Source organism: Nannobrachium achirus (assembly GCF_963921795.1).
Source record: "Nannobrachium achirus genome assembly, chromosome: 22".
Classification (NCBI taxonomy): Eukaryota; Metazoa; Chordata; class Actinopteri; order Myctophiformes; family Myctophidae; genus Nannobrachium; species Nannobrachium achirus.
Window position 1 is genome coordinate 52326152 of NC_137829.1, and position 10466 is coordinate 52336617.

At 44.6% G+C, this 10466-nt stretch overlaps 1 protein-coding gene across 1 annotated transcript; it reads right to left on the reverse strand.

Moving 5' to 3' along the window:
• Positions 1 to 8189: 8189 nt before the first annotated feature.
• Positions 8190 to 9395, reverse strand: htr1fa (5-hydroxytryptamine (serotonin) receptor 1Fa; the record flags this gene model as incomplete). The annotated part of the gene is made up of 1 exon (XM_080753080.1): positions 8190 to 9395. One exon carries the CDS (start codon positions 9393 to 9395, stop codon positions 8190 to 8192), a length of 1206 nt encoding a protein of 401 aa, XP_080609206.1.
• Positions 9396 to 10466: the final 1071 nt, after the last annotated feature.

Genomic DNA, 10466 nt, shown 5'->3' on the forward strand with positions numbered 1-10466 from the left:
TGTGACCACACATGTTAAGGGAGGGGCGCTGTTGTTCAGGCCATGCACAATCACACACAAACCCACACACACACACACACACACACACACACACACACACACGGGGGGGGGGGGGGGGAGTGTGTGTGTGTGTGTGTGTGCAGGCGGGCAGGCGGGCGGGCGGGCGGGGGGGGGGGGGGGGGGGGGTTCTGGCCCTGTTACAGATGTTGTCCAAAAATCATGCAGATCGGTACACAGTATCTCTGTAGCCGTTAAATGGAACGGGTATTTCTTACATTGATGCTCCTACATATTAGCATGCAAGCACCAGTTAAAGTTACTTTCCATCCCTCATATACTGTGTGCACAGTGCACATCCCATAACCCACACACTGCACATCATTTCGGAGCTCATATCTTTGAACGGGTAAGGGCTAGTTCTGAGTTAAAACTATAAATATCTATAAATGTCCCTCTCCACTCTACTGATTAACACAGCTGTGATTAAAGGCCTGTCTGTCATTGGCTGTTCTGTGGTGCTGCAAAGTAACCAAGTACATTTACTCAAGTATATACAAGTACTTGTAACTACAGTACATTTTTGAGGTACTTTTACTCTACTTTCCATTTTTGTTACTTATACTCTACTATAAATACAGCATTTGACAGCTTCAGTTACTTGTTACTTTGCAGATTTTATTATTAATAAAAAACATATGGACCACTTAATACTGTAATCCTATGAAGTTGAGCTACAATGTGCAGTGTTGTGAGCTTGTAGATGAAAAAGTTATGTTTATGAAAAAGCTTTTCATTGGCTGTTTATCTGGTTCTCAAAGTGTGGTTCAGGGAAGCCCAGGGGTCCCAGGGGGAGCATTGCTGATTCCCAAAATGTGGTTTGGGGACCCCCGCAGGGGGGTTCTCAAATTGTATTCACTCTCACACACACACACACACACACACACACACACACACACACACACACACACACACATATAATTCATAGATATAGAACACATAGAATATGTACAGTACAGTTAGGTACAGTAGAGTACAGTAAGGTACAATACAGTAAGGTACAATACAGTAGTGTACAGTAAGGTACAGTAGAGTACAGTACAGTAAGATACAGTACAGCAAGGTACAGTAGAGTACAGCAAAGTACAGTACAATAAAGTACAGTCAGGTACAGTAGAGTACAGTCCAATAAGGTACAGTCAGGTACAGTAGAGTACAGTAGAGTACATAAAAGTACAGTACAGTAAGGTAGTCAGGTACAGTAGAGTACAGTACAGTAAGGTATAGTAAGGTACAGTAGAGTACATTAAAGTACAGTACAGTAAGGTACAGTAGAGTACATTAAAGTACAGTACAGTAAGGTACAGTAAGGTACAGTAGAGTACATTAAAGTACAGTACAGTAAGGTAGAGAAAGGTACAGTAGAGTACATTAAAGTACAGTACAGTAAGGTACAGTAGAGTACATTAAAGTACAGTACAGTAAGGTACAGTAAGGTACAATACAGTACGGTACAGCAGAGTACAGTACAGTAAGGTACAGCAGAGTACAGTAAAGTACAGTACAGTAAGGTACAGTAAAGTACAGTACAGTAAGGTACAATACAGTACAGTACAGAAAGGTACAGTACAGTACAGTACAGTAAGGTACAGTAAAGTACAGTACAGTAACGTACAATACAGTACAGTACAGTAAGGTACAGTACAGTACAGTACAGTAAGGTACAGTAGTGTACAGTAAAGTACAGTAAAGTGCAGTAGAGTACAGTACAGTAAGGTACAGTACAGTAAGGTACAGTATAGTACAGCGAAGTACAGTAAGGTACAGTACTGTACAGCACAGTAAGGTACAGTACAGTAAGGTAAAGTACAGTAAGGTAGGGTACAGTACAGCACAGTAAGGTACAGTACAGTAAGGTACAGTACAGTAAGGTACGGTACAGTACAGTACAGTACAGTACAGTACAGTACAGTACATACACACACAGGGTATAGCTGCTCAGATTCACCGCTCCACTTCGAACACGCCGGACTGGGCCTGTCAGTAAAATGAAAGAGAGCATTGCCTGGGACCTTGACACCTTTTACTATTATTTTTTGGGTGGAAGCGAGCCCACACTGTTTCGAAGGAACAGTATTTCTAGTTGTAATCATTATGGTAATGTTTGGTTAGGTGCTCTTTATTGTAATCATTATGGTAATGTTTGGTTACGTTAGGTGCTCTTTGTTGTAATCATTATGGTAATGTTTGGTTACGTTAGGTGCTCTTTGTTGTAATCATTATGGTAATGTTTGGTTAGGTGCTCTTTGTTGTAATCATTATGGTAATGTTTGGTTAGGTGCTCTTTGTTGTAATCATTATGGTAATGTTTGGTTAGGTGCTCTTTGTTGTAATCATTATGGTAATGTTTGGTTAGGTGCTCTTTGTTGTAATCATTATGGTAATGTTTGGTTAGGTGCTCTTTATTGTAATCATTATGGTAATGTTTGGTTAGGTGCTCTTTATTGTAATCATTATGGTAATGTTTGTGTAGCCCAGTGCTTATTTCATGCCCTTAGCCTTATTCTAAAAACAGAGTTCATGTCATACTAACACAGTTTGACCAAGTTAAAATGTATGCCTTTAATAAATAGTTGTCTGTTAAAAATAGCCCTGCTATATAAATAGGTTTTGTAAAAAGACTTATGTTAAAAATGCATACTGTATATTTCATGGTTGTTTAAAGGGTTAATTTCATGGGAGTCACAGTGACCTAGTCCTAGTACATTGAGCCTAGTGGTTCATTTAAAAAGGTTTACCATTTCATTTCATGTTTTTATTATTTCTGACATTTAAAAAAAGGGTTAAAACACTTCAGTAAATTTTGATTACCCTTTAAAGTGTGGTCTGTTCATTTATTTAAAATAGGTCCGTGGTCTATTATTTGAGCCTTGTGATTTATTTTATAAGTACAGGGTTAACAGTAGAAGGTCACGAAATCAAACGCCCCGTTACTTCGTTCCCTATAGTATCGGGGTGCTACATTTGGTTAGGTGCTCTTTATTGTAATCATTATGGTAATGTTTGGTTAGGTGCTCTTTATTGTAATCATTATGGTAATGTTTGGTTAGGTGCTCGGGTAACGTGGTCCAGCACCACGGAGGTTGTGGGTTAGGGTTAGGGTTAGGGTTAGGGTTAGGGTTAGGGTTAGAATCCTCCGTGGTGTGATCGGCCTTGTCAGGCATCTATGCGAAACACAATTGGTCCGTGTTCTGGGGAGGGAAGCCGGATGGGGAGGGTGATAATGGTCATTGCATGTAATTCTATGGGCTGGGTGGGCGGCACCTGCCAGCAGGACTGTTGGGTGGGAGGAGTAGGTTCAGTCCTATATAAAGGTAGACGCCTCCTCCGGCTCTGGGCGTTGGTAAAAGAGGACTGGCAAGTACTGTACTTAAAGGAGCTATAGTCAACTTTTTCTTGTAGTCTATTTAGACTAGGATAACACAAACTATTCTTTGGAACAAGGGTTCCACATCCTTTCTGTGGCAGTGAAGGGGAAGGAAATGCAGTTTAATTTATCCAGTGCAAATTCTGCATTCTCTACTTCAACCATTAGGGGGAGCCATCATTCCAGAAATCTGAATGCACTCCATTAAACTTTCACATCCAGCATACTGAGAAATGGGAAGACTCTCAACACCATATTGGATTTCATTTACACATAAACCATTTAGCCGTGCATAGCGTTACCCCCCCGATGACCCGTCCCCATATAGAGCTATATTTGGCTCTGAGATTCACGCCAATACCAGTAACTGAATAAAATGCAAATGAATAGACTATGTCTTCCTGGTTCCCATTTGAACTGAGAGGGTGCTGCTATATTCCACCATGCAACACATATAGCGAGGTCAGAGGTGAGGTGTGAGTCAGAATGTATACCCATAAATGACGGGGAGTAGCAGATGCTCCTCTCAGCAGAGAACTGCTGTTACTCACAGGGGCGTCACACGACTCACACCAAATCCTGGGCCCTGGGTACAAGGATTCACTGCGCGGCACCGAGTGCCGCGCTGCGAGCTTGTAGATCTGCTATTTTTGAAAAATCGTGAAAATGTGTGCAAGAAACCTATGTCAAGGACCCCCAAGATGATATGTATTTGGCCACGGACCCCCCATCTCAAAATATTTAGTTCCAGGGACCCCCAGAAGCAAAATTTGAGTTAGAAATGTTCGCTTAAAAAAATACATATATTCAATGATTTTCACACATTTTCACAACTTTTCAAAAATAGCAGATCTACAAGCTCGCAGCGCGGCACTCGGTGCCGCGCTGTGAGCTTGTATATCTGCTATTTTTCAATAGCTAAAGTTACTAGGGCCCCTCCACCTTGGGCCCCGGTAACTAAGTCCCACTTTCCTACCCCTTGTGACGCCCCTGGTTACTCATCCACAAACCATTGGAAACAACCTATAGGGTGCATGTTTATTGTGTACTGCACCACACCAACAAGAGTGAGAGAGAGAGAGAAAGAGTGAAAAGAAATAAAGAAACAGAGAGAGCAAGCAAGAAATAAGGAACAAACACATTGTGTGCTGCCAGTGCTGTGTGTTTGATGTGTCATCCCCTCTGGTATATGGCCTCCAGCTATGCTTAACAGATAGATTTCTATCCACAAACAGGACACATAGGAGGATATAGCCTATCATGCGCTTTCTGGAGGCTGTTAAGAAGCAGGAGTTCTATTCCAAGTGTTTCTGAGTGGGAGTTATATAATGGCATAGCAATTTCTCTAGCGCTATAGTTCATAGCTTAATAGTTCATTAATCTAATACAGGCTATACGGGTGGGGTGGTTCGGAGTGGCAGCATGTAATAGAGAAGACTAATCGCTTGAACACCCAGGTCACATAGAGCCATCCTTCTATAAATTCACTGAATCTCTGCATGTGCGTGAGGGTGTCACCAGCATATCTTGAGAACAGCCAGACCGACAGACTTGAAACTCAGCATACAAATCACAGAGGAGCCGATCAGTCAGTTTGGATATCCAAAAAACAGCCATACATCATCAAATCCCCATATATGGAGTAGGCTAGTGTTGGTTTTGACAGCAACTTTTGATTTAGTTTTAGTCATAGTCTTTTGACTAAATGTAGTCATATTTTATCTTAAAGCCTGATTTTACACTTGTTGCGTGCTGAAAATAGACGATCTACAAGCTCACAACACGTTGCGCTGCAACACATTGTGAGCTTGTAGATCTGCTATTTTCAGAAAGCAACACCCAAGCTCAACCAAACATAAAATGTCTTTGTGTTTTAGTTCTCTTCTCTACTCGTGCCTCCCTAACATTTTAGTCTAGTCTAGTTTTTATTTGTTGAAAACATTCTCAGTTTATTTAGTCTTAGTTTTAGTCGTCATAGCTTAGTTTTTATTTTGTTTTTATCAGTGAAAAAAGGTATTCGACTGACATTTTTCGTCATAGTTTTAGTCGACGATAGGCCACCCTGCTCTCATCAATACTGTATGTCGCCATAGCATCGACGTCATAGACCGGCCTGGACTCCAGATTTGGGCATGCCTCACACAGAACTCCATATATGGGCATAAAAGGGACAGAAAGATGGATACAGAAATCTCCATATACTGTATGGCAGGGTTGCCCAATAGGCGGCCCGCGGGCCGCAGCTACTGTCTGGCCCCCACCAACCCCGGAAATAATGATAGTATAAGAGCAGCAGCAAAACTAGTATATCGCCATTGTCGGGTGGAAAACCCGTATCTCAAAATGTGTACGTTCTTTCGCAAAGTAAAGCTCTGCTTCATCAAACAAGGCCATCGCACAAAAGTAGTGAAAACAGCAGATCTACAAGAACACAACGCCTCGCGGTGCGAGGCGTTGTGTGCTTGTAGATCGGCTGTTTTCACTAGTTTAAGTCATTTTTAAAATGATAAATGCAAAACGAATGGTTTTGGACATAGAATATTTTCACCCGACAACGGCGATATCTGAACTGTCACTGGAGTGGAGCGCCACCGTCGCCCCCTGCAATGTTGTGGCCCTCGGCTTGGTACCCTAGACATGATTTGGCCCTTGGGGGAAACTAATTGGCGAACACTGCTGTATGGGCATAAAAGGGATCACAGACAGACATACAGGCAGGTATAACAGGCAGACATACAGGCAGGTATAACAGGCAGACATACAGACAGACATACAGACAGACAGACAGACAGACAGACAGACAGACAGACAGACATACAGGCAGACATACAGACAGACAGACATACAGACAGACATACAGGCACACATACAGACAGACATACAGACAGACATACAGACAGACAGACATACAGGCAGGTATAACAGGTACTCTTACAAGGGGCCAAGGGTTTTGCATAAAGGCCTGGGCCTAGTCTACTTCTCTCAAATGCTGAAATCAAGACGCGTTGCATTAATAGGTGTTTCACAGAAATGACAAATTGCCAGCTGTCAAAACCTTCAATGGTAATCTTTTAGGGGTTGGACATAAAGTGTCGGTGTCATATTTCAATGAGGTTTTAACACAATGAGAATGGTTTGACTTTGTTGCAAGATCATGAAACAAGTTAAGTACAGTTAAAACATGTCCAATGTGGATTTATTGGACATTTATTGGTCCATGTCCAATAAATCACGCTAATGCCGTCTGTATGGTACAGCATCAATGAGCTATACACTAGATCTGGGTAGGTTCCATTCATTTTTCAATATATTTTCAACCATTGAGCATGTGTTTTGATTGGGTCCGATATTCGAATATATCTACTACTTATTCAGTAGTTTTTAAGAGTTATTTACGCAGTATGAATCGCACAATCATCGTCAACAAACTATCAAGTATTGAGTCACCAAAGATGAACGAATGCGATATTCTTCTAATGCTTATTTTCTGCAGTCTCTGTCTCTGTGGACTGTGGAGTCACAAGCGTAAACAATTCTCTACAATAACCTTCTGTAACTTAAATTGCATTCCAGACTTGATCTGTATTTCAGCTAGCAGCTCAGTCAAAAGATGATTTATACTTAACTGGGCGGCGGTGTCGCGACTAAATTAAATATAACAGGGCTTTGAGATAAGAGGAAGGACACTGGAATAGAGTGACATTTTGTTCCACTATTTTAAAGTGAAGCCGTGAAGTGGGCCTAGCTGTTCCCGGACGCCTAGAGAGCCCAATCCAAAGAAGAAAGGTCAGCACACAAGGTTCCAGCACATCAGTGTGTCTCCCCCCCCCCACACACACTCCAATTAACATCCAGGAGTTCCGGAGAAAGTCTGTCACGGACTTCAGCCTGGGACTGGGAGCCGCCAAGCTCTTTGCTGAGCTAATTCTGTTCAGACTGCAGGAGAGTCTGGGAACGTGCGTCAATCACTTTCTCAGACAAAATGCATGTAACAGTCTGTGAACTCTGGCAATATAGTACAGTAGATACAGTGCAGTAGATACAGTACAGTAGATACAGTACAGTAGATACCGTAGATACAGTAGATACAGTACAGTAGATACAGTACAGTAGATACAGTACAGTAGATACAGTACAGTAGATACCGTAGATACAGTAGATACAGTACAGTAGATACAGTACAGTAGATACAGTACAGTAGATAAAGTACAGTAGATACAGTACAGTAGATACCGTAGATACAGTAGATACAGTACAGTAGATACAGTACAGTAGATACAGTACAGTAGATACAGTACAGTAGATACCGTAGATACAGTAGATACAGTACAGTAGATACAGTACAGTAGATACAGTACAGTAGATACCGTAGATACAGTAGATACAGTACAGTAGATACAGTACAGTAGATACAGTACAGTAGATACAGTACAGGAGATACCGGCAGGGGCTCAGGAGGAGAAGTAGCTGTCTTGGAATCCGAAGGTTCCTGGTTCGATTCCTGGCTCCTCCTGGCTGGGTGTCGAAGTGTCCTTGAGCAAGACACTGAATCCCTAACTACTCCCGATGGGCAGGTTGGTGCCTTGCATGGTTTCCTCCACCGTCAGTGTTTGAATGTTTGTGTGAATGAATAAAGCGCTATATAAATGCAGTGACATTTATACAGCACCCACTCCATTGTCTGTAAGTGCTTGTATGTGTGTGTGTGTGTGTGTGTGTGTGTGTGTGTACAGTATATCATTATGCTTAATCTCTATATACTGTATCAGAGGTAATGATTGCACCTCATCATTCTCTGGAAAGCTTTTTTGAAGTCTTCATTAAAGATGGTGTAGATGAGAGGGTTGATCAGTGAGTTGAGGTAGCCCAGCCACGTTAGGAAGTCGGCCATCTCCATCGAGGTGTCGCACGAGCCACACGTGTTGACGATCACCTCCTTGATGAAGAAGGGCAGCCAACAGACGACGAAGGCCCCCAGGATCAAGCCCAGCGTGGACGCCGCCTTGCGCTCCCTGGAGCCCGAGATCCGCGGCCCTTGGGACAGCTGGCTGTGTCGCGAGCCACCGCGGTGCGACTCGTTCCAGTTGGCCCTTCTCCGGATAGGCTTGGAGACGCGCGCGCGCACGTGCTTGCGGTCGCCCCGTTCCCTCTCGCGCTCCTCCGTGGACACGTCCGAGGACTTCTCGGCGGGGTTCAGGGGGTCCGGGCTGCCGGGCCCGCCGTCCCCGGCCGGGTAGGTGGAGGGGATCACGCTCCCGTTGGTCATGCAGGAGTGCCGGCTGGCCCGGCTGGCCTCCCGGCGCATGTAGAGGGTCTGCGCTGCCCGGTAGATCTTGTAGTACAGGATGAGGATCAGCAGCAGTGGGATGTAGAAGGCTCCCAGGGTGGTGTACAGGGTGAAGGCCAGGTGGTGGTGTCTGATGACACACTGGTTCTCCTCCAGAGAGTCCACGCTGTAGTGCCGCCACAACAGCGGGGGCATGGAGATGAGAACGGACAGCAGCCACACCACGCCGATCATGGCTCCGGCCCTGGCGCCAGTGCGCTTGCGGGCGTACGCCACAGCGTCCGTGATGGCCCTGTAGCGGTCCAGCGCGATGGTGGCCAGGTGCAGGATGGAGCAGGTGCAGCAGGTGATGTCCACGCTCAGCCACACGGTGCACACCACCCAGCCCATCACCCACGTCTCCTTCTGGATGTACACGATGCTGACGGGCATCACCAGCACGGCCACCAGCAGGTCGGTCACCGCCAGCGAGCAGATCAGGTAGTTGGCCGGGTGGTGCAGCTTGCGGGTCACAATGATGGCGGTGATCACCAGGCAGTTGATGATGGTGGTCAGGACGGCCAGCACGGACAGGGTCAGGGTGAGAAGGATCTTGCTGCTCGGGGGGTTTCCGGTGGCCTCCGCAGTGTCGTTGCCACTGCTGTTTGTGGCAAATCCCCCGTCGGTGCAGTTGGGAAAGTCCATTCTGCAAGGAGGAGGTGGAGAAGGCTGGAGATTAGCACGGGGGGGGGGGGGGGGGGGAGCTCAAGGAAAGCTGCATAAAAACGAGCCCTTCATAGCATCAAAGAAATTCATGAATTTATAATTGTACATGTGTTGTGAGTCTTGTGACTGTGCCAGTAGATTATTTGCAGCTTTCATTCTGGCTTCAACTCAATTCAATTTACATAAAATGTTGTTGTTGCATACAGTTACAGTAAGTACACATTCGTTACAGTAAGTTTTTTCTCCATCCAAGTACAGAGCCCACCCCGGTCAACTAAGTATTAGTTCACGAACTATAGGGAGTTTAAGTTGAACTAAACACTGGGTGAAAGCAGACCTATACAGCAGGGGTTCCCAAACTTTTTTTGTCTCAGGGCACCCCGTGAATATTTTTTTTAATCCAAGGCACCCCTACATTATAATTTTCACTCCCAGCACCTCATATGTATTGCATATCGTTGTTGTCGAGTGGAACCCTTGTATGTTCAAAACCGTTTGTTTTATATTTATCATCTATAAAATTGACTAAACTAGTGAAAACAGCAGATCTAGAAGGACACAACGCCTCGCATCGCGAGGCGTTGTGTGCTTGTAGATCGGCTGTCTTCACTAGTTTTGTGCGACAGAGGCTTCTGCCTGACAGTAGGCTAATGATATTTTAGTGATTATGTCACAGCACCCCAGGGTGCCCCGTCACCCACTTTGAAAACCCCTGCTGTACAGTACAAGTACCTGCTGAGGCTGACAGCGAGCGGTCCCTCTGGTAGGTGGTCCCTCAGCAGCGGTCCCTCAGCAGTGGTCCGTCCAGCGTCTCTCTGGAGGTCCGGCCATCCCCCAACACCCAGCGTCACTGAGGAAGCTGAAGGAGAACCAGTGATAAATATATTATTAGTAAACAACAACACCTTCTTATTCCCATATGAGATACAATAATCCATCACACAGAAATAAGACAGGAGAGTGATCAGAGTGAGAATGGAATGTTTTACTATGGAGAGAGAGTCAAGACAAAGGTACAACAGAATAATCAATGGTTCGTGCTCTCTGACA